This window comes from Anopheles merus, chromosome 2R (assembly GCF_017562075.2).
Source record: "Anopheles merus strain MAF chromosome 2R, AmerM5.1, whole genome shotgun sequence".
In the NCBI taxonomy this organism is placed as follows: Eukaryota; Metazoa; Arthropoda; class Insecta; order Diptera; family Culicidae; genus Anopheles; species Anopheles merus.
Genome location: NC_054082.1, coordinates 33,481,770 through 33,503,415, shown reverse-complemented (window position 1 = coordinate 33,503,415; position 21,646 = coordinate 33,481,770). Strand labels below are relative to the sequence as shown.

Below are 21,646 nucleotides of genomic sequence, written 5' to 3'. Positions count from 1 at the left end.
TCCTCAAAATCCAGCTAATAGAGCGATCGATAATATCACAGTTCAACTATCAGCTACGTTCCTTTATTCGTTTATACTTGTTTACAATTGCTGTACAGAGTTTAAGCTCGCGTTAGATCCCGTTTTAAACCGCTTTCGTGCAGTATGCAAAGCTGGGATTGATATCGTTCGAAGCGACTATCCGCACGTCCGAACACGTCTTGAACGTTTCCTGCGGTCCGCAGCCAAGCCGGCCACTTCCATCCTCACAGTACCCCCAGTTGTTACCTGCAAGTTGATGAGCACACAAACACACCCCGATTATTCCTGTGTCTCCGTGCACATGCTGCTGGAAAAGCACACTTACCCGCGACATACGTCCAGCGGAAGATGCAATGGCTGCAGGTGAGCGAATCGGGCAGCTTCAGGTTGATCCGATACTCGCCCACCGCCGTGGAGGGCAGATACCAGTTCCTGCTGCCGTCAGCCAACGACAGCGGGTACTGGCTGAAGCACGCCTCATCCTCTGTCCCACCATCCAAATTGCACAGATCGAAGTAAAAGTAGCCACGATGGTTTGCCGTCAGCCGAATGCGCGCCTCAATCACGCTTCCCCGTACGTACTGCCGCACGATGTCACCCGGGCCGAACGGTCCGCCCAGCTCGTGCAGACGCGGCCGTGCATCCCCGTAGTTGTCCCCGCACACGCCGCACTTGCCGTTGTGCGTGCCCCACTGCACCTGGAAGCCACCGCAGAACAGCTCGTTGTCGGTGTAGTTGGGCAGGGCGGATGGGTTGCAGCGCCACCGTGATCCTCGCGCGATCGGATCCAGCGCCATACCGTGCCCATGGACGCTGGCAAGAAGCGCACAGCTGATCCAGAGTAGTGCAGCCGAAACCGCTAATCGGTCTGCCATGGTGTTTTTTGTTTTGTTTGTACGCAATGTCTCGGCAAGTGTTCAATGTTTGACTGAGAGGAATACGCGCGTTGTAACACGTTTTTAAAGCGCGCTTTGCAAACGTGTTATCTTTGCAACTGTAGAAGAAAGGCAAACTCAGCTAGCTTAATATGTGCGTCTGGAGAGATAACGATCGATTTTATGGTTGTTCACAACTAAACAGCACTTCAGAATTGAGCCTCAGATTGGAGACTGTGTGCTCTACTACCTCCCTTGCATTACTCCGAGACACTGCGAGCGTAGGGCCGGAAGGAAGAAAGTGTGAATTCACGAAATTCGTTGCTTGATGATAACCGTAATTTGCTTTGCAGATTGAGTGGGAAATACGGGGCAATGGCGTCATGTTAATAAGGCCCGAAAATTGGGTTTATTACCCGTTGTTTGCACATCATCGTTATCAGTATTGCGGAAACTGTGCACGTTGGCGCGCAGGCTTTGCAAAACGAAAGGAACCGTTTGGCCAACGGTGCTGCACCGCGTGAGGATGATTTTTAGTTTTATTGTTAGGAGGTGTTGTTTGGCCAGAGGACAGAGAGAATTGCTCCATATACTTGAGACCGATAGGGGCTGTGCATGATGCATCCACTCGATCCGAGGGGAAGACCAATGAATTCATTCATATTTTTTTGTCTAGGGGTGGTTGTGATAATCTGCAGAAAACATCGAGAAGAAACGTAGTCCATAAAACAGTAAAAGGAAGCAAGATGAGTGCTAGTCCCTAGAAATGAACCGTTTTAGCAAAGGGTAATACAAAAAAAAACGGTCATTAAAAACAGTGACACGTTTTTAGACTTAACATATCTTTTAAAAGAACATATAGTTTGCTTTTATTTTTTATAATGTTCAGTAAATCATAACACTGAAATAATGCCGCGCTTTGCATTTAGAAATCTGAATTAAATTTGAATTTGAAACTGTAGCTATCTCGCGCCATTGCGGGGAATACCTTTGCACATACAAACCTTGGCTCACAAAAAGTTGTTTACAAAAAGTGAACTGTCAAAACAAGCGAGGACGCCAATCTCCACCATACCATCAGGAAATAGAAAAAAAGGACAAACATCAATCGCTCCCCAGTGATATGTTCGAACGTTATCTTACAGCCCTGCAGTATCCTCGCGTAGGACAGCTAAATATCGATGGTAAGTTGGTTCTCAGTCCTACCCGCTTGCACATTTTCACATTAATTCCCCTTTTCCCCCGTGTACACAGATCCGAAGGATTTCCGCTGCTTCATGATGTGGCTGGAGGATCAGAAGATTCGCTTCCTGCCGATCGACGAGCGGGAACCGCTGCGGAAGGTAAACGCACCGGACGAATGGAACCGGGCGTACGAAAAGTACAAGAAGGACATCAAGGTGCCGGAGCACCTGAAGTCGAAGCAGGAGCAGGTAACGTGGCTGCTGCTGTACGCGATCCGGCTCGAGTACACAGACAACGCGGACCAGTACCGCGCGCTGACCGGTGTGCGCAAGCTGCAGCAAGAGTCGCAGAAAACGACCGTCCCGGAGGTACAGTCGGCGAACCCGTTCGATAGCTTTGACTTTACCAGCGCGGACTTTGAGGAGGGCTCGTGGAAGCTGGCCGAGCGGCTGGGTATCGCCTACCATCCGGATCATCTCGTGTCGCTGCGGGCGGCCGCCAAAGTTATCAGCGGTGCGTACAACAGGGAAGCGCTGAAGGAGCGCCCCATCACCGGGCAACCGTTCCCGATCGAGCAGGGCAGCGGGATGGGCCTGGAGGCCGACGAGGAGCTGGAGCAGTGCGCAAGGATAATGCGCCTGCTGCAGATTCAAAACATTCGCACGCTGCAGACGACGATCAACGAAACGATCGTGGCGGTGCAGAATGTGACGGCCGATCCGCGCACCGACACGAAGCTGGGGAAGGTGGGGATGAAGTAACTGGTAGGCAATTTCCTTTAAATTTTTTTTATTGTGACACAACGGAGCTCGGGGTGAAAGGAGGATCTTTTATTTTAATACTAAACTCAACTCAACTTAAACTGAAAAACCTATTTCTGCACTCTTTCGCCAAAGGGGTACACATCGGCTAGGCGTGCAATGCCTATGCTGCCGGCGACTGAAAGGAAAGAAATGTTCGTTTATCATAATCGTTAAAGGAAAGCGTTCGCGTTAGCGTTCAGTACACGTACCGGCGGCAATGCCCAGCATGGTGAAGCGGCCAAGCGGTTTCGTTCTTTTCTGTGCCTGCACTGCTATGTAGACGCCCATGCCGATTACACCGAATCCGCTAACTAGGCGACAGGGTAAACAGTCCTTGTGTCGGTTGGAAACAACGGAATCGGTCATTTTTAGTTCTTCTGCGTGATGGATGCCGGCCGGTTTTAGGAGATGTTGCTCTGCAGGAGTTTGTTTTCGTTCGTGTTGTCACCGTGCCACAAGTCACGTTCTGTCAAGTGCCGCTTCGCGATTGCTTCTTTTTTTGTGATAAATTGCCCTTATCATAAGCTTGTTCGTTGTTTAGAACCAATTATTGAATTGGCACATCAAAAAACGATTATTCGATTTGATTTTGATAAATTTTCTCTTGTTTTGCTTTCTCAACTGTAGCATTGTTCCTCTCTATTCATCTTGGCTAGAAGGTGCGCCCTTGAACTCCCTCTCCTAAACGCAATCCCAAACTGTCATTAATCCATTTGACGTATCGCAGACAATACAAAACAAGGCCCGCAGCGAAGAAAGACACACACAGCAACTCCCCTCAACGGTGTTTTATTTGTTTCGCAATTGTTCGTGGCGAATGAAAATGTTCGAACGGTATCTAGCTGCCCTGCAGTACACCGGCACCCAGCCCGTCAATATCGATGGTAGGTGAATCGCGTTGCTTGACCTCCACAGCCCCACACACATACCAACACGCCCGTTAATCGCTCCGTTCCTTCGGAAACGTCCTTCCATTGCTTCTTTGCAGATCCGAAGGAATTTCGCTCGCTGATCTCATGGCTGGAGGACCAGAAGATACGCCACTACACGATCGAAAACCGGGAGCAGCTGAAGCAGCTCGGCTCGGTCGACGTGTGGGACGCGGCGTACGACAAGTACAAGACCGATGTCGGCCTGCCGTACGAGCTGGCCACGCGCCAGGAGCAGCTGACCTGGCTGCTGCTGCACGCCGTCCGGCTCGAGTACTCGGACAACGTGGACACGTACCGGCCGCTGAGCGGGGCGCGCAAGGCGGAGGCCGAGCAGAAGAAATCGACCGCGCCGGAGGTGAAGTCGACCAACCCGTTCGACAGTCTCGACTTCACCAACGCCCAGTTCGAGGAGGGTGCGCGCAAACTGGCCGACCGGCTCGGCATAGCCTACCATCCGGACCATCTGGTGTCGCTGCGGGCGGCCGGCCGCGTCATTCACGACTGTCTGAACAGGGAAGCGCTGAAGGAGCCGCTCATCACCGGGCAACCGTACGTTGGGGTTGGGGCCGCCGCAGTCGGTAGTAATGGAACGCCGGCTGGCAAACCGCCGACACCCGCGCCCACCGAACGGGAGGTGGAAAAGGCCGCCCAGATACTGCGGTTGCTGCAGATACGGAACATGCGCTCGCTGCAGACGACGATAAACGAGACGATCGTGGCGGTGCAGAACGTGACCGCCGATCCGAAGACGGACTCGGCGCTGGGGAAGGTGGGCGTGTAGTGGGCAGCGGGAAGCAATACTTGTGATACGTACAACTGCGTACATACTTAAACTATGTTATTAATTAATAAAACTCCGGTCAATCATTGTTTCTATTTAATGGAAAGGTAGTTCTTTTCCAGCTCCTTGGGTGTTGGTAGAGTGGTCGAGTTGCGTCAGCACACTCATTGTCGAAGTGTGTGTGCATGTAAACAGAGCTGTCAAATGGAACACAGCTTTTACAGTCCTTTCGGACCGACAGTGCGAAATGAGCCAAGAAGACCCGGCCTGCTGTGGCTCCGGCTGTACCAACTGTGTGCTGGACGTGAAACCATCCAAACACACGCTCCCACCCGATGTGGTCAACGTGTTCGATCGAACGTACAAACAATTCCTGTGCGAGTCCGTTACCCCGGCAGCGGACAATGTGTTCCGGTTTCGCTTTCGCTACGTTCCGGCTATCGGTAACGATCGCGAGCGGCTGATCGTACCTCCCGGATGTCATCTAATGCTGCGAGCGCTTCGATCCGTCCTCCACCAGCACAATCGGAAATCGGTTCGGAATCCGGAAGAAAACCCCTTGCTACGTTGGTGGGAAGCGAATCCCGTCCAGCCCGGGGGAGAGAAGCATGCAAAACAATCGCTTCAAAAGCATGACAAAAGTGAAGAGGATCGGTACCTTAGCCGGCCCTACACACCGATTGCCTTCGACCAGGAGCGCGGCACCTTCGATGTGCTGATAAAGCTGGAACCGGGCGGTGAAATGACGAACCATCTCGTAACGCTGTCGGCCGGATCGTGCACCGAGTGGAAGGGTGTGTATGGAGATTTCGTGTGGACGCGCAATCGGTACCGCCATGTGGTCGCTTTCGTGCAGGGCGTTGCCATAGCGCCGGTGTACAGCACACTGCGATCGATTCTCGACGACGAAGGGGACGAGACCCGGCTGACGCTGTGCGCATGCTTTCGCAACCTTGCCGGTGTGCTGCTCCGGGACGAACTGCGCTCACTGGCCGGCTACTGGAACTTCGCGTACGCCATCTACCTTTCCCGTCGTACCTGCGCGTGTGCTGCTGCCGGGGTGGAGCGATGCAAGTGTCTCGCCGCTCGCCTCCGCTACAACGAACCCATCCACGACCGGCGGCTAGCAGCGGCGGAAATCGAAAAATTGCTCCAGCGACCCCTAGCCGAAGGCAAACCTTCGCTGCTGGTGCTACTCTGCGGTACCGAAACATTCACTAGCTTTATTAAGTCTACCGTGGAGAAGTTGGAAATAGAAAATTGCTACACGTTTTAGCACCGGTCTAGGCCTTGCGCGAGGACGATTTGACCGTGTGCCGGCGGATCTTTTCCTTCTCCCGCTCGAGCGTCTTGCCGGCCGTGGCCTCCTCCAGGCCGCCGCGCGTCAGCTGGTTAAAGTCGATGATCGTGAGGTGCGGTTTCGGCGGCACGCTCAGCATCTCGATCGGTGGCATCTTCGGTTCCGGCGCGTTCGACCCCACCTGTCCCTTGCCTTTGCCCACCTTTAGCCGGAAGTCGCTGGAAAAGTCGAGATTGCTGAACCGGGCCGCCTGTATGTTGGACAGCGAAAACTGGTCCTGGTGGATGTGGGGCCGCATCCGCAGTCCACCACCACCTCCGCCGTGCCCTGGATGGCCGTACATGTACCGCACCGGCGACCCATCCTCCGAGGTGGCACTGTCGTAGCAGATGGACAGGTCCGTGTAGCTGATCGGTGCGTACGCGCGGGTCGTCTTGGGGCGCACCCGCACCTCGCTGCGCGTTTTCGACCGTGCCCGCGGGCGGTGCGTCCGTGGCCGGCCCTTGCGCGGCCGCAGCTCGTCGACGGGTGGGATGGGCAGAATGTTGGTAAACCGGTAATACTCCAGAAACGTGCGGGCGAGGTTTCTTCCGATTCGCATGTCTGAAAGCAGAAAAGACGGAATGGATGATCAGCGCGGCAGTAAAAGAGAAAAGTGTGCTGCTCGCGGCGCGCTACACCTACACCCATCCTCCGTGTACTGGGTGAGAATGTTGGTCCCGTTCAGGAAGTACCCGCACATCGACACCTCCAGCGTGTACGTGTTGACGTTGTCGCTGAGCGCATCGACAAAGTAGCGCCGCGCCGTGCCCGACTTCCGGTCGTCCGCGTTGAACATCATGTGCTCCTGGCAGAAGTCCTCGCACTTGGTCGCAAACAGCTTCGGGAAGACGAGATGCCGCTCGTACCGGTACACGTTGTCGTACGTGCTGCCGTAGATGAACGTCCCGGTCAGGCTGGAGTGGGCGTGCAGATCGATCACAAAGTCCACCTGATAGCACTGCCCGGAAGGTGAGACGCGAAAATATCAAACCCACTGGTCTGCCCAACCCCCTCGTCCTACCATCTCCCACCCCTCCAGCGGACTTACACTGGAATTGTCATACTCCTTCAACATCTTCATCACAGCCGATAGGGTGGGGTGCGTGTACTGGGACAGCCGGTTCCACGAGCGGTTCAGATCGTGCCCGATCACGTTGCACCGGTTGTTGCCGAGGAACACGCCGTCCGGATTGAGCATCGGCACGATCTTGAACACCACGTGCTCGCGCAGCGCCTTCGAGATGGGCTGGTTGGCGGCGGCCAGAAACTCGATCAGCCCCTGCACCACGTACGACGCGGGCGACTCGCCCGGATGTATGCGCGCCAGTATGACGACCATGTGGATCACGTTCTTCGGGTCCATCTTGTCCGGTTTCTTCACGTCGTCGAACGTGATCAGCTCGAGTTTGCGATTTTGCTAAAAACAACACACGAACGCCGTGTTTAAGTAGAAATGTTCCCCAAACAACGTCCCACCACACTTACGATGCTCATGCCGAGCGAGGACCGCTCGAACGCTTCCGGAAACTTCAGCTCGACCGCGTTCAGGTACGCCTGCATCTTGGAGTAGGAGTAGGGAAAGGTAAGCGCGAACTGGTACACCTCGTCCTCCTTGTCGAACCCGAACGCGAAGCTCAGCACGTAGTGGTTCTGGTGCACCGGCGACTTGTAGTAGAACACCTCGCACCGGGGCAGCCGCTGCCATTTGGGCCGGCTGGTCGACTTTACCAGCGGCGTCATGCCGTCCTTGAACAGGTTGCGGCTCTTGTTCATGTTGACGATGTTGAAGATGACGCGCTGGTCCTGCTTCACGTTGTCCACGGTGAAGTTGAACCAGAAGCGGTACCGCGGATTGCACGTGTCCGGCCGCAGGAACAGATCGTACTCGAACTCGCCTACTAGGTCGACCCGCCCGAGGTTGCCCGTTTCGAACGCCGCATCGAAGCACAGGTGGCCCCGTTTCGCTTTGCCACTGTGTCCTGGTTTGGGGAAGAAGAGAGAAAGAGAGACCAAAAGGAGGGAAGTTGCATTATATCTTAATTCGTTTGAAATAGAATTCACGCCAAACAGAAATTTTATACATTTTCCTGTTATTTTTTTTTTGAATTTCAAAAACAAAAACGCCGAAAACTAAGCAAAGACACACGGGCTGAGAACACAGCTGCACCTGCTAAACGCATGCGTGTTTTAGCGCGGGAGAGTGCGAGCGAGCACGATAGCGCTCCCACTCGCCGGCAGTGCCGCGTGCGCGCAAGCGAAACAGCACCATCTACCCACCCCGCACGTTGGTGTTGGTGTGCGCACTTGCAGGTCGGGAAAAGCCACACCACACACAGAGACGTCATTACTTCTTGGATCTTCTTGACGAGCGGAAGCTACTTTTGCCCGTGTGAACTACGATTGTTGTGTGTTGAACAAAGCAGGTAGAGCAAGAGAGAGGTAAGCAGTGTTCCCCCCATCCCACTCACTCCCGATGGGTGGGCCAGTCCCCTTCCCCCCTCTGAGCGGTAGCGCTAGCGCTCCACAAGGGTCAACCAAAGGCGCGTTATTCCCGGGAAGAAAAGAACGCGCTTCGTGTCCCCCCGAGTGAAGCGAAAAGTGAAAACTCTATTGGCAATCGTTCACCCTTTCATCGGTGTGTGTGTGTGTATGTGGCTGCAGAAGGGACACTAGCGAGGTGTGTGTGCTGGTAATATGCTTCGCAATGTGTTGTGAAGGCTCGCGCGCTTGAACATTGACACGGTGTGGCGATGAATGAACATGATGTTGGGCAGCAATTTTTGAATGTGCCTCGATCGCGCGCGCGATGTTCCACCGCCAGCGACGCCATTTTGTTGTGTGAGCAGCGATACTAAGCTGGAAGTAGTTGGTAGATGGGGAGGGGTCTGGAGAAGCGCTGGTGCTGATGCGTTTCAATTGTGGACTGCGTTGACGACCCCCCCCCTCTCCCCCCCTAACCCACCAAGTGGAGTTTTGCTTTTTCTCACAATTCGAAGCACAAAATTATGTTGTGTTCGTGTGATTGAATTTCGCGTCAATTTAACTGCATTTGCTTGACGGGAAAACGGTTCAAGGTATTGTGCGCAATCGTTGTTTTGAGAGAATGTTCGAGTGTGTGTACGTGTGAATTTTGATGAAATGAAATTTAAACAACACGCAACGTGCAGAATTTCTGGACAAAGAATGATTGTATTATAAATTTTGTTTTGTTTTCGCTTTGTTTTGTTATTTTGTTGAAACAACATTACTTTAATTTCAATATTTGTTTTGTTTAATTTATGATATTTAAATCAACTTTAAAACAGCGATTTTTGCACTTTTGCGTGTTAATATCATTTAAAACATTTTCCTATTTTCTATTCTTAATTCCTGCACACCACCGCGTTATATTGGAATTATGTTTTTGTTTTGATTGAATGTTATGGCCTACTAAGATAAAGGGCAGTCGACATCTTGGATTTAGGGGTTTCTTTACCGTGCAAGAATAGGGCTGGAATTAATTCCACCGCTTGTGGTTAACGAGGAAAAGTATGTGTTTGGTTGGTTGGCTTGGGTTATTGATTTTCTCGAGCTTTTTGGCGGGGAGCGTCAGTGCGCATGTCGCCCCGTTTCACAAGCGGCTGGCTGACTTTCGAAGAAGCAGAAACCGGTTTTCCGCCTTCTTTTTCATGCCCAGCGAGAGGGGGAGAGAATTTCAGCGCGTGTTTGAGAGAGAAAGGGAGCGATTAAGTTGTATCGGGTCCACCACCACTCGTTTCTACTACTGGATTTTGGTGTTTTGTTCTAATGAAACTATTTTTTTTTATTTTTCATTGAATTCCCCTCGCTAACGAATATGGTGTAGATGGCACGTACCAAGCAGACCGCCCGTAAGTCGACCGGAGGAAAGGCTCCGCGCAAGCAGCTGGCCACCAAGGCCGCCCGTAAGAGCGCCCCGTCCACCGGTGGCGTGAAGAAGCCGCATCGCTACCGTCCCGGTACGGTCGCGCTGCGTGAAATCCGTCGATACCAGAAGTCGACGGAGCTGCTGATCCGCAAGCTGCCGTTCCAGCGGTTGGTGCGTGAGATTGCGCAAGATTTCAAGACCGATCTGCGCTTCCAGTCGGCCGCCATCGGCGCCCTACAGGTAGGAACCGTTTCTTTTGCCAGCCGGGGAAAAAAACTCTTCCCTCCGTAGTAATACCTTTCTTTAATACCCATTTTCCCCAACCAACAACAACACACACACATCCGCAGGAGGCCAGCGAAGCTTACTTGGTCGGTCTGTTCGAGGACACCAACTTGTGCGCGATCCACGCCAAGCGTGTCACCATCATGCCGAAGGACATTCAGCTGGCACGCCGCATCCGCGGCGAACGTGCTTAAGAAGCATATTGGATTAGTAATAAAATTTTCTTAAAACACTATATTATAATTTTAAACAAAATGATGCAACTACCATATGCGTACAATGCGCGATGGAGGAAAGGATGGAGGTGCAGGAGGAGGAGAGCAAAGCAGAACTTTGATAAACATTGAACCCAAACTTTGATGAACCAGAACTTTGATAAAAACACATAACATTGAAAAATAAAACATGAAAAAAAAAAATAAATCAGCAAAACGGAAAACGATCGTTCGATCGATTTGGCTGCATATTTTCCAACAAGATTCGATCTCCCAAATCAGCTTGAAATGGGCAGCAAAAGAAAGAGATGCGATAGGTGGGTGATGCGGATTGCACGTATATGTGGCGCACAGCTCTGTCTGTCGCCAATTGATTGATTGGATTGATTGAACCGTACATTCATAAGTATTTGGAAAAATAAATAGGACAACGTTCGATGTTGCAAATTACAATAACATACGATTATCAATAATATTAAAGCAAACAACAAAAAAAAGAATACAACAATTATCTAGATATATTCTGCATTTCTCTTCATCTTACAACACAAACACTATTACTACATTCTCGGAAACCCCGGTATTTCATCCCTGGGAACACAATCATCCTTTCTCGCTGTGTCCAACAGACCACTAAACCTGACAGAGCAAGAAAGCATTTGAGTTGTCGTTGCCTGGGATGGCGAGATGCGTTTCCGAAGCAAATTAACCGTAACCATGCGTGTCCAGTAAATAGTACCGGCAATCAATGGCTTAATTATAACACACAATTATTAGCAGTTCGTCAACCGTATATAATTGAGGCCCTCCTATTTTCACAGTAATTCGTAATAAAATCTTAATGGAAAAATACATTTTCTAGATGGTTAATTTCGGTGGCACTTTCTTTTCTCTGAAATACAGTCAGCTAATTCCAATCCGAAAAATGATGCAAAGATGAAGGTGTAATAGTAATTAAAATTTTACTGTAGCCTGAGTTCAAAGCGTTTCCTTGGAGCGAGTGCTACTACTACTACTACTACTACTACTACTACAGCATATAGCACTTACCTGGGGGTCGAACGATTACACGACTCACATTTCCAAGTCCTCCCTCACCGTCGCTGTCGTCACTATCTGAAAAAGGATGAAACAGAACACAAACACAAAACGTATTAGAGCGCTTGCCAGTGAAGGCAAAACACTACATTAGAACTTTTTGATGTTAGCGCAGTGGCAACACCTTCTTCCGCCCGCTGATACATGCTCGTATGGGCGAGCGGATCACACGCATCCGGATTCATGCTGGGGGGTGGGGTGGCAAGGTATGCCTGTTCGAGGAGCCACCCAAAAACAACTATTCCTCTTTTCGCTAGACGATGATCCTTCGCTCTCGAATGTTTGCACCGGAGGTCCGTCGGGATCGAATGGGTGCAACTTACTGAGGCTCTCCAACAGATCGAAATCATACCAAAGACGAGCGACCGTGTATGTGTGTGTGTGTGTGTGTCTTGCCTTGCCCGGGGGTATCTCAAAGCCGCACCTCCATCCCCAACGGCCAAAGCTCCCATTTTCTTGGTGGAGTTGAAGAAGGCAGAACCTTCTCTTCTAACCCGTGTGGAGCCCCACAGATGGGAATGATGGAGATGTTGGTGCAAAAGGTGTGGCGCACTGCACACTCACCCGCACATACGCACTCCTCCTTTATGGGGCCATTACAGGGAGATGGAGCCCATACGTTGGGTGCAAAACGCGACTCAGCCACACTCAGTGTGTGTGAAGTGTGGCAGGCCCATAATGCATGCACACACCACCATTACCATCATCGGGGTGGTAATGGCTGCGTATATTGGCCACGTGGTCCCGTGCGAGTTTCTATGCTTGGAACCACACTTGGGTAGGCTCGGGGATGGTGAACCAGGCCCACTTGGGGACGTTATGGGTTATGGGAATCCCCTCGTTTGCGTTCGCCTGTCTATCAAATATAATGTGCAATATTCTATTGCGCCTATCGAAGAGGAGAAAGAGCGCGAGGGTGCGTGATGTCACGGTGTGTACGGGCAGTAACGGTGGAAATGCATGAACCTTTCTAGGGGGCCCGAGCAGCGACCGCCCAGATGCACACCACCAACCAAGCCTCGACGCGTCAAAGCTAATGAGGCTCCACCAAGGTACGTCGTCCTTCTTGCAAAATTTCACGCGTGGCAACGGATGCAACGGTTTTCAAACGGCACCTTTACACCGTGTGGCGGATAAACGAACCTATGCCTCGGCACGATTACCATCAAACAGTAAAGGTAGAATGTGGCAGTTACCACCGATCCGTCGCTGCAGCCGGGCTGAGTAGAGCAGGTGTTGGCTGGAAATCAATTTTGAGAAAGTTTTACCTTTTTTTTCTCGGGGGAAATAGCGAAATAAGCGGCAGCGTTGAAGTTTAGTTCTCGTGTATTTGCGTTTAACATGCAACGTGTTCCGACGGGCTTGTTCGGGGTAGTCAACGATTAAGTGGTTTTGATAAAGAAGTAGTGCTGTGTGCGGTAGTTTCTAAGGATAACACATTTGCTGGCGAGTTCATAATGTTGTGATTACCCGCTGAAGTTTGTTAAATATGGTGCTGGAATGTACGCCAGTTTCATTCCATTTTGAGATTCGCGATCAATTGCATGTTGTGTTAAACATCCCAAATCGAAGGGGAACTCCGCCCATCGTCATTGTGCCTGTTTAATTAAGCCAACGAAATCCCGCCGGAATGGCTCGTACCTGCCGCTCGTGCCACCAGGTACGAACGCGCAAGAACACAAGCTCCGACGCGAGTAATGCTGCACTGGTGGCCATACCAGCGGCCAGCAGTACAAACGCAAACCTCACATCCGCCAGTTGGATCTGCTCGGTGTGTGTACTGCTCTGCTGGTTGCACTTGGGCCGGGGCGTGTAGTATCGCGCGTGATGGTACGCCAGCAGACCTCTTTCCTTGAGCAGCTGCAGGTTCACCTTGAACAGCTCCCGCAACGGGCTGCCCTTGACCAGGGGCAGATGGACGGGACGCTGGGGATAGAGTTGGACCTGCTGCAGCTCACAGATTTCCCGCTCGGTGAACGTTTCTGCAAAGGCGTTTTGGGGCCGTATAAGGTTAGTCAAGCTCTGTTGGTGGGCGGATCCCCTAAGGTTCGGACACGCACCTATGATGAGTGCATTGCCGTACGAAGTTTCACAGTGAAACGCATACCCGCCCTGCCGGACCAGCTGCATACCGAACGACAGGTTAACGAATCCTCCATACCTGTTGGGTAGAATCTTCGTTTCGTACAGCTTCAAGGCGGTCGGATTGTTGGTACGCTGCAAAAAAAGTAGGCAAACAGTCGTATAAAAAACCAACTCTCCATGCTCCCGCTCCCCTAAGCGTTACGAGAAAAAAGTCACGCTGGTAGCTCAGGTTCTCGACCGTCATCTGTATCTCGCTGTCCACCAGCTTCTCCAGTGTGTTGATCGTCTTTGGCGGTGTGATCAGCTGATAGCCCACGATGAACGAGCAGTAAAACTGAAACAGGATCATCGAGGAGCACATCGCGACCAGCACCAGCACTCGGTTCGAGCTCCACGTAATGATGCGATGGTGGATGCCCTGCTGGCACACCATTCCCAGCGTACCGAGCAGCGACTGTTCTACCAGCCAGTCGAGAGTTGATCTACTGCGACCTGTCCGGTGAATGCAGACGATCAACAGCGCGATCAATAATGCCACCGCGCCAAAGATCAGGCTAATAGCAAGCCAAACAATGGTCGCGAACGGAAGCATGAAAATGTTGCTATTGTTCAAGCTTTTCGGATGCCGGAACACGGTGTAGAAGCTGCGGGACAGAGAGAGTAAGAGATGAAGATAACAGTGTGCAGTGTAGTGTCCCCATAAGACTCGTACGTTCCGTGCGCTATTTCGATGGTGTTTTCGAAGATTGCAATCCGCTCCGTAGTGAGTCCAAAGGGAGTGGTTACAAAATCGACTAGTTTGGTTTGTAGCTGACCCACTATGCCTCGTGACGAGTTTTTGCCGATCAGATCAAACCGCCAATCTTCGGTTAATAGCACTATGAGCCTGTTGGAGAGAGATGGACCATGGATAGATCCTTCTATTAGGAAAAATGCATGTTTCCAGGAAGAGAGGTGAGCTACTTGAAATTCAGCTTCATCTCAAGCAACTTCACCAGCTGATAGCTGTGTATGGTTGCGGTGTAAGTTGTCTGTCTCTTTACAGTGTTGAGATACTCGATGAATGGTTGTGACTGATGTTTGTCAATGGTCTACAAAGAGGAGGAAGCAGCATTTAGATCCTCCAAACATTTTCCAACCAAGAAGACTCCATCTCACCGCTAGCGCTGTCCACAGCTCAATGCCCTCCAGGTCCTGGCTGCGAGCCCGTCTTTTGGGCAGCTGGTTCAACGAAGAAACTGTTCCCAACAGCTCGAAACTAACCCGGCCCCCACGGCGCTTTACGGTCCCCCGTACATCATACACTTCGAAAATCCTGGGAACATCTGCACGATCGCCACGATCAAACACAAGCATGATGGAGGCATCGTAGTTAATGTTCTGAGCCGACAGCAAACAGGTCACCTGCTCAAAGTTGCGTCCACCAAACATAAGCCAATGGAAGGTACCATTGAAGTAGGCATTCTCGGACAGGTGACTCAGCACCGACTCCATTCCGGAGCATTCCAGGTTGAGAGTGATAGCCGTTTTGTAGCGCTCGTAAAACATGTGCCATTGGAACTGCCGTTGAAAGCGGGTGCCGGTCACGTCGAGGTAGTACACGCTGCCATGGAATGACTGGCGAAGGGCTGAGGCGATGCGGATCACATCCTGATCAACCGGCTCCTGGACACAGTGAAGTAACAGCAGGCTGGTAATGGAACGCTGCTCCAGAAACTCTTCGATCAGTTGAGTTCGAGAGAAACATCGAGTTGGAGTTAAAAGTCCTAGCAGGAACAGGGCACAAACAACCACCTTCATGTTGCAGCGTCACTGAGGCACACGTTCGGACTGAAGCACTTTAAGTATTCGCTATGATGAATCCTTTGCTGATACAATTATCATGTCAGAGGAGAGGTAACACATGTGCTTTGGTATGTTGAGCGCAAAAACTAACAAATTGCAATAATAACTCACATTAAAGGGGAATAATCCCCACTTAAGAGGAATTCAATTACTGATAGCAACATTGTATCAAAATGTTATTTTTAGGATATGAAACGCTTGTTTGATTTGGTTCAAACGACGATGGGCATAATAATGCGATAATTATTTTCCGGGGACTATGGTTATCCTTGATGATGGTACCACAATACGAGTAGAATAACTTAGGCCCCCTTAACGTGCCTTCTAGGCCAACTTAAAGTGGATAATGTAGATAATGAAGGTCAATTTATATCTTACAAGACTGTGAGAGGTAAATAGCACGCGGTGTCCTTGGTATTATAGATGAGTAGGGTATTTAATGAAATCACGTAATAAGGAGCTAATATGCTATGAAAACAGTTAAAATGAACTTAATTCCAACGAAAATGTTCAGATATTATCAACCTTATGTAATATTTACTTTAGACATGGATATAACAGAAAACTGCTAATATGTTGAATTTGTAAGAATTTTTGCAAGCTTTTCATAGAATTCGTTTATTTGACCCGGTTACAGTATCATGATTTTGAGGATACATAATAATTCCAGCGTGCGTGTCACTCAAGGTTTTTTAAAGGCAATCCCCTGGAGGCTTTTAATTCTTTTGTGTTGTTAAAATGGTATGAATTTATTATCTACAATGCAATATAATACATAAATTAGTACTCTTATAGAACAATAACAACGGGATTACAATACGTCCGTCGTACGGGCCGGTCGGGAGCTAAGAGGCCGAAACTCGTCACTCTCTCGCTTATAGCGCGTATCATCGGGAGTGAACGGCTTATCCGTCATCCGATCGGCATCGCGACTCAGGGTGCTCCCAACAAATTCTAAAGAGTATATCAACGGAAACTGATTCAGAACAAGTCCTAGAACTGATCCCAAACCCATTTCATACTCTGAAACTTTTACACAGCCCATTCCACTCTAGGAACTAATATGAACCTCATACAGGTCTGAGAATTGGTTGTGGAACGGATGAACAGAATCGAAAACATTCTAAATCCAAACAGATGCTGGAATTTATCCTGATCTCATACCGGTATTCCAACTGATACCGAACCCATACAGCTCTGAGAATTGATCCTGATTTTAACTGAAAAAAAAATCATATTGGTCTTGGAACTGATCCTACACCGCTTTTGGAAATGATCCAGAACTCTCACAAGTCTAGGAATTTAACTCCGTCAAAGAACTATTCGCGGCACCAGTTGAAACAACGGCGTTTGTCAGTTCAAATCTAATCCTGAACTACGTGTACGTATCTCTCGATAAAAAGAACCCATGAAATTACTTTACTTTATAATTCCAACAACCGTCTCCACGTAACAGGACTCAATCTATTCAGACAGACCCAAACGGTACAGTTCCTCACCTTCCATAGCGCATTTTAACGCAGCGATAAAAAAGTTTAACCATGAGCAGGAAACAGCTGCGAGCGGGGAAATGGGAATGATAGTATTGTGTTTTTGAATCGATCCGGGAATCGCAATTTGCCCCGGTAACGGAATCAGAATTGACCTATAAACTGAAATTAGCTCCGGAATGAAAATCAGTTCTTGATTTGAAACAAGAAGTTTCAGAAGCGAAATCGGAATGTAATGTGTCCCTGTTCGGGTGGATGGACTTACGGTAGAGCTCGATCGCGACCAGGTTTATCGTTCGCTGGAATACGGTTCAGAGGGTGTAGAAAGCCGCATTGCAATACACCACGTCGTGTTCGGAAGTTTCACCAGGGACCAGTTGCCAGAAAAAAGTCACGATTGTACTGTACATCTTTGATCGTCTCGGAAGCGATCAGTAGCTCCAGGATGAACCGGTGCTCCTCGCCGGCCATACCTGATCATCGGCGTGCCGTTACGTCCAGCATGTTGAGCGTAAAAAGGACAGCGGTTGCCAGTCCACTAGTATGTGATCGCCCTACGGCAAAGATTGCACTGAGCAGCGCTGCGATGCATCCCAACAGTAGGCCAGTTGCGATCCAGCTCATCGTATCAAACGGATGGAGGAACATGTTCCTGTCCCACGCATTCCTTGGATGGTGAAAGAGTGTAAAAAACCTGCAGGTCCTGTTGTCCTGTGTTTGGAGACGCTCCGAGGAGTAGAATCAAACGGTCTCGGCGTGGAGAGGTTTCCTCTTTTGCGGATCGCTTTCGTCCATCCACTAGTCGGAAGTAAGACTGCATAGCGTGGTTAATGTCACGGCGGTCAAAAACGACCCACGAGACAAAAAATGAAGTGATCTGCTTATGATGCTTGCTGCAGACAAGTACAACTGTTGGTGCATTCGAGGTTCAGCATTAAACTCAACGTATGCAGTGATCTTACACTGATAGGTAGGTAGAAAGATCGCTCTAACAGGGCTGATCTTCTTCCGATGTCGATGAAGGAAAGAGGGCTGGTAAAGCTCGCGTGCAGGTAGCAGGCCAGCGATGGAATGTCCCGGTCAGGCCCATCCCAGTAGCAATGGATCACGGTAAAGCAGTTGATGGGTGATTGTTGTAAAAAATGGCTTAAAACATACCATCGCCCGGCAATGACAAAAGAGACCGTTGAAAGCACCAGAAAATAAACACAAATCATTCTACACAAAGCTAGAAATAGTAGAATACGAATGCAATTAGAAAGAGGGAAAAATGATTCTTGCTCACTTGGTCATTCGATTATTCGCCTCTATTTCCCTCAACAAAGCGGTGAACCGGATCTTTCAAAACCGTGTGACGATAAACGATACCTAACCCTCGGCACGATTACCATCAACAGAAAAGGTAGAATGTGGCAGTTACCACCGGTACGTCGCTGCAACCGGGCTGAGTAGCGAAATAAGCGACACCGTTGAAGACTAGTTCTCGTGTATTTGCGTTTAACATGCAACGTGTTCCGACGGGCTTGTTCGGGGTAGTTAACGATTAAGTGGTTTTGATAAAGAAGTAGTGCTGTGTGCGGTAGTTTCTAAGGATAACACATTTGCTGGCGAGTTCATAGTGTTGTGATTACCCGCTGAAGTTTGTTAAATATGGTGCTGGAATGTACGCCAGTTTCATTCCATTTTGAGATTCGCGATCAATTGCATGTTGTGTTAAACATCCCAAATCGAAGGGGAACTCCGCCCATCGTCATTGTGCCTGTTTAATTAAGCCAACGAAATCCCGCCGGAATGGCTCGTACCTGCCGCTCGTGCCACCAGGTACGAACGCGCAAGAACACAAGCTCCGACGCGAGTAATGCTGCACTGGTGGCCATACCAGCGGCCAGCAGTACAAACGCAAACCTCACATCCGCCAGTTGGATCTGCTCGGTGTGTGTACTGCTCTGCTGGTTGCACTTGGGCCGGGGCGTGTAGTATCGCGCGTGATGGTACGCCAGCAGACCTCTTTCCTTGAGCAGCTGCAGGTTCACCTTGAACAGCTCCCGCAACGGGCTGCCCTTGACCAGGGGCAGATGGACGGGACGCTGGGGATAGAGTTGGACCTGCTGCAGCTCACAGATTTCCCGCTCGGTGAACGTTTCTGCAAAGGCGTTTTGGGGCCGTATAAGGTTAGTCAAGCTCTGTTGGTGGGCGGATCCCCTAAGGTCCGGACACGCACCTATGATGAGTGCATTGCCGTACGAAGTTTCACAGTGAAACGCATACCCGCCCTGCCGGACCAGCTGCATACCGAACGACAGGTTAACGAATCCTCCATACTTGTTGGGCAGAAGCTTCGTTTCGTACAGCTTCAAGGCGGTCGGATTGTTGGTACGCTGCAAAAAAAGTAGGCAAACAGTCGTATAAAAAACCAACTCTCCATGCTCCCGCTCCTCTAAGCGTTACGAGAAAAAAGTCACGCTGGTAGCTCAGGTTCTCGACCGTCATCTGTATCTCGCTGTCCACCAGCTTCTCCAGTGTGTTGATCGTCTTTGGCGGTGTGATCAGCTGATAGCCCACGATGAACGAGCAGTAAAACTGAAACAGGATCATCGAGGAGCACATCGCGACCAGCACCAGCACTCGGTTCGAGCTCCACGTAATGATGCGATGGTGGATGCCCTGCTGGCACACCATTCCCAGCGTACCGAGCAGCGACTGTTCTACCAGCCAGTCGAGAGTTGATCTACTGCGACCTGTCCAGTGAATGCAGACGATCAACAGTGCGATCAATAATGCCACCGCGCCAAAGATCAGGATAATCGAAACCCAAACAATGGTCGCGAATGGAAGCATGAAGATGTTGATATTGTTCAAGCTTTTCGGATGCCGGAACACAGTGTAGAAGCTGCGGGATAGAGAGAGTAAGAGATGAAGATAACAGTGTGCAGTGTAGTGTCCCCATAAGACTCGTACGTTCCGTGCGCTATTTCGATGGTGTATTCGAAGATCGCGAAACGCTCTGGCGTGACTGAGAAGGGAGTGGTCGCAAAATCGACTAGTTTGGTTTGTATCTGGCCCACTACACCTCGTGACGAGTTTTTGCCGATCAGATCTAACCGCCAATCTTCGGTTAATAGCACTATGAGCCTGTTGGAGAGAGATGGACCATGGATAGATCCTTCTATTAGGAAAAATGCATGTTTCCAGGAAGAGAGGTGAGCTACTTGAAATTCAGCTTCATCTCAAGCAACTTCACCAGCTGATAGCTGTGTATGGTTGCGGTGTAAGTTGTCTGTCTCTTTACAGTGTTGAGATACTCGATGAATGGTTGTGACTGATGTTTGTCAATGGTCTACAAAGAGGAGGAAGCAGCATTTAGATCCTCCAAACATTTTCCAACCAAGAAGACTCCATCTCACCGCTAGCGCTGTCCACAGCTCAATGCCCTCCAGGTCCTGGCTGCGAGCCCGTCTTTTGGGCAGCTGGTTCAACGAAGAAACTGTTCCCAACAGCTCGAAACTAACCCGGCCCCCACGGCGCTTTACGGTCCCCCGTACATCATACACTTCGAAAATCCTGGGAACATCTGCACGATCGCCACGATCAAACACAAGCATGATGGAGGCATCGTAGTTAATGTTCTGAGCCGACAGCAAACAGGTCACCTGCTCAAAGTTGCGTCCACCAAACATAAGCCAATGGAAGGTACCATTGAAGTAGGCATTCTCGGACAGGTGACTCAGCACCGACTCCATTCCGGAGCATTCCAGGTTGAGAGTGATAGCCGTTTTGTAGCGCTCGTAAAACATGTGCCATTGGAACTGCCGTTGAAAGCGGGTGCCGGTCACGTCGAGGTAGTACACGCTGCCATGGAATGACTGGCGAAGGGCTGAGGCGATGCGGATCACATCCTGATCAACCGGCTCCTGGACACAGTGAAGTAACAGCAGGCTGGTAATGGAACGCTGCTCCAGAAACTCTTCGATCAGTTGAGTTCGAGAGAAACATCGAGTTGGAGTTAAAAGTCCTAGCAGGAACAGGGCACAAACAACCACCTTCATGTTGCAGCGTCACTGAGGCACACGTTCGGACTGAAGCACTTTAAGTATTCGCTATGATGAATCCTTTGCTGATACAATTATCATGTCAGAGGAGAGGTAACACATGTGCTTTGGTATGTTGAGCGCAAAAACTAACAAATTGCAATAATAACTCACATTAAAGGGGAATAATCCCCACTTAAGAGGAATTCAATTACTGATAGCAACATTGTATCAAAATGTTATTTTTAGGATATGAAACGCTTGTTTGATTTGGTTCAAACGACGATGGGCATAATAATGCGATAATTATTTTCCGGGGACTATGGTTATCCTTGATGATGGTACCACAATACGAGTAGAATAACTTAGGCCCCCTTAACGTGCCTTCTAGGCCAACTTAAAGTGGATAATGTAGATAATGAAGGTCAATTTATATCTTACAAGACTGTGAGAGGTAAATAGCACGCGGTGTCCTTGGTATTATAGATGAGTAGGGTATTTAATGAAATCACGTAATAAGGAGCTAATATGCTATGAAAACAGTTAAAATGAACTTAATTCCAACGAAAATGTTCAGATATTATCAACCTTATGTAATATTTACTTTAGACATGGATATAACAGAAAACTGCTAATATGTTGAATTTGTAAGAATTTTTGCAAGCTTTTCATAGAATTCGTTTATTTGACCCGGTTACAGTATCATGATTTTGAGGATACATAATAATTCCAGCGTGCGTGTCACTCAAGGTTTTTTAAAGGCAATCCCCTGGAG

General features: G+C 49.7%; 6 protein-coding genes across 10 annotated transcripts in view; 3 read left to right on the top strand and 3 right to left on the bottom strand.

Moving 5' to 3' along the window:
- Positions 1-41: 41 nt before the first annotated feature.
- On the bottom strand, positions 42-1,033 carry LOC121588112. Its single transcript, XM_041905734.1, has 2 exons — positions 347-1,033; positions 42-267 (listed from the first exon to the last, which is right to left on the bottom strand). The coding sequence occupies exons 1-2, from the start codon at positions 894-896 to the stop codon at positions 125-127; spliced, it is 693 nt and encodes a 230-aa protein (XP_041761668.1). The 5' UTR covers positions 897-1,033; the 3' UTR covers positions 42-124.
- An 895-nt stretch (positions 1,034-1,928) lies between these two features.
- On the top strand, positions 1,929-4,697 carry LOC121588116. Its single transcript, XM_041905739.1, has 3 exons — positions 1,929-2,080; positions 2,151-2,827; positions 3,881-4,697. The coding sequence occupies exons 1-3, from the start codon at positions 2,020-2,022 to the stop codon at positions 4,595-4,597; spliced, it is 1,455 nt and encodes a 484-aa protein (XP_041761673.1). The 5' UTR covers positions 1,929-2,019; the 3' UTR covers positions 4,598-4,697.
- LOC121588115 lies at positions 2,860-3,535 on the bottom strand. Its single transcript, XM_041905737.1, has 2 exons — positions 3,094-3,535; positions 2,860-3,020 (listed from the first exon to the last, which is right to left on the bottom strand). Exons 1-2 carry the CDS (start codon positions 3,248-3,250, stop codon positions 2,953-2,955), a joined length of 225 nt encoding a protein of 74 aa, XP_041761671.1. The 5' UTR covers positions 3,251-3,535; the 3' UTR covers positions 2,860-2,952.
- Positions 4,698-4,826: 129 nt separating the features above from the next.
- On the top strand, positions 4,827-5,873 carry LOC121588111 (NADH-cytochrome b5 reductase-like). The gene has a single exon (XM_041905733.1). The coding sequence runs from the start codon at positions 4,845-4,847 to the stop codon at positions 5,871-5,873; it is 1,029 nt and encodes a 342-aa protein (XP_041761667.1). The 5' UTR covers positions 4,827-4,844.
- A 7-nt stretch (positions 5,874-5,880) lies between these two features.
- LOC121588106 (cytosolic carboxypeptidase 6) overlaps positions 5,881-21,646 on the bottom strand; it is a 31,667-nt gene continuing 15,901 nt past the window's right edge. The window contains exons 2-6 of one of the 5 annotated variants that reach the window (XM_041905724.1): positions 11,376-11,441; positions 7,425-7,918; positions 6,988-7,356; positions 6,582-6,897; positions 5,881-6,500 (exon numbers count right to left, since the gene is read on the bottom strand). In XM_041905724.1, coding sequence (XP_041761658.1) covers positions 5,881-6,500; positions 6,582-6,897; positions 6,988-7,356; positions 7,425-7,918; positions 11,376-11,441 — 1,865 coding nt within the window. Of the gene's footprint in view, positions 6,501-6,581; positions 6,898-6,987; positions 7,357-7,424; positions 7,919-8,106; positions 8,179-8,901; positions 9,352-11,375; positions 11,442-21,646 lie in introns of those variants that run through there. The other 4 variants (XM_041905723.1, XM_041905726.1, XM_041905725.1 and 1 more) reach the window with 4 other exon arrangements.
- LOC121588113 (histone H3.3A) lies at positions 8,267-11,195 on the top strand. The gene is made up of 3 exons (XM_041905735.1): positions 8,267-8,378; positions 9,784-10,065; positions 10,176-11,195. Exons 2-3 carry the CDS (start codon positions 9,784-9,786, stop codon positions 10,302-10,304), a joined length of 411 nt encoding a protein of 136 aa, XP_041761669.1. The 5' UTR covers positions 8,267-8,378; the 3' UTR covers positions 10,305-11,195.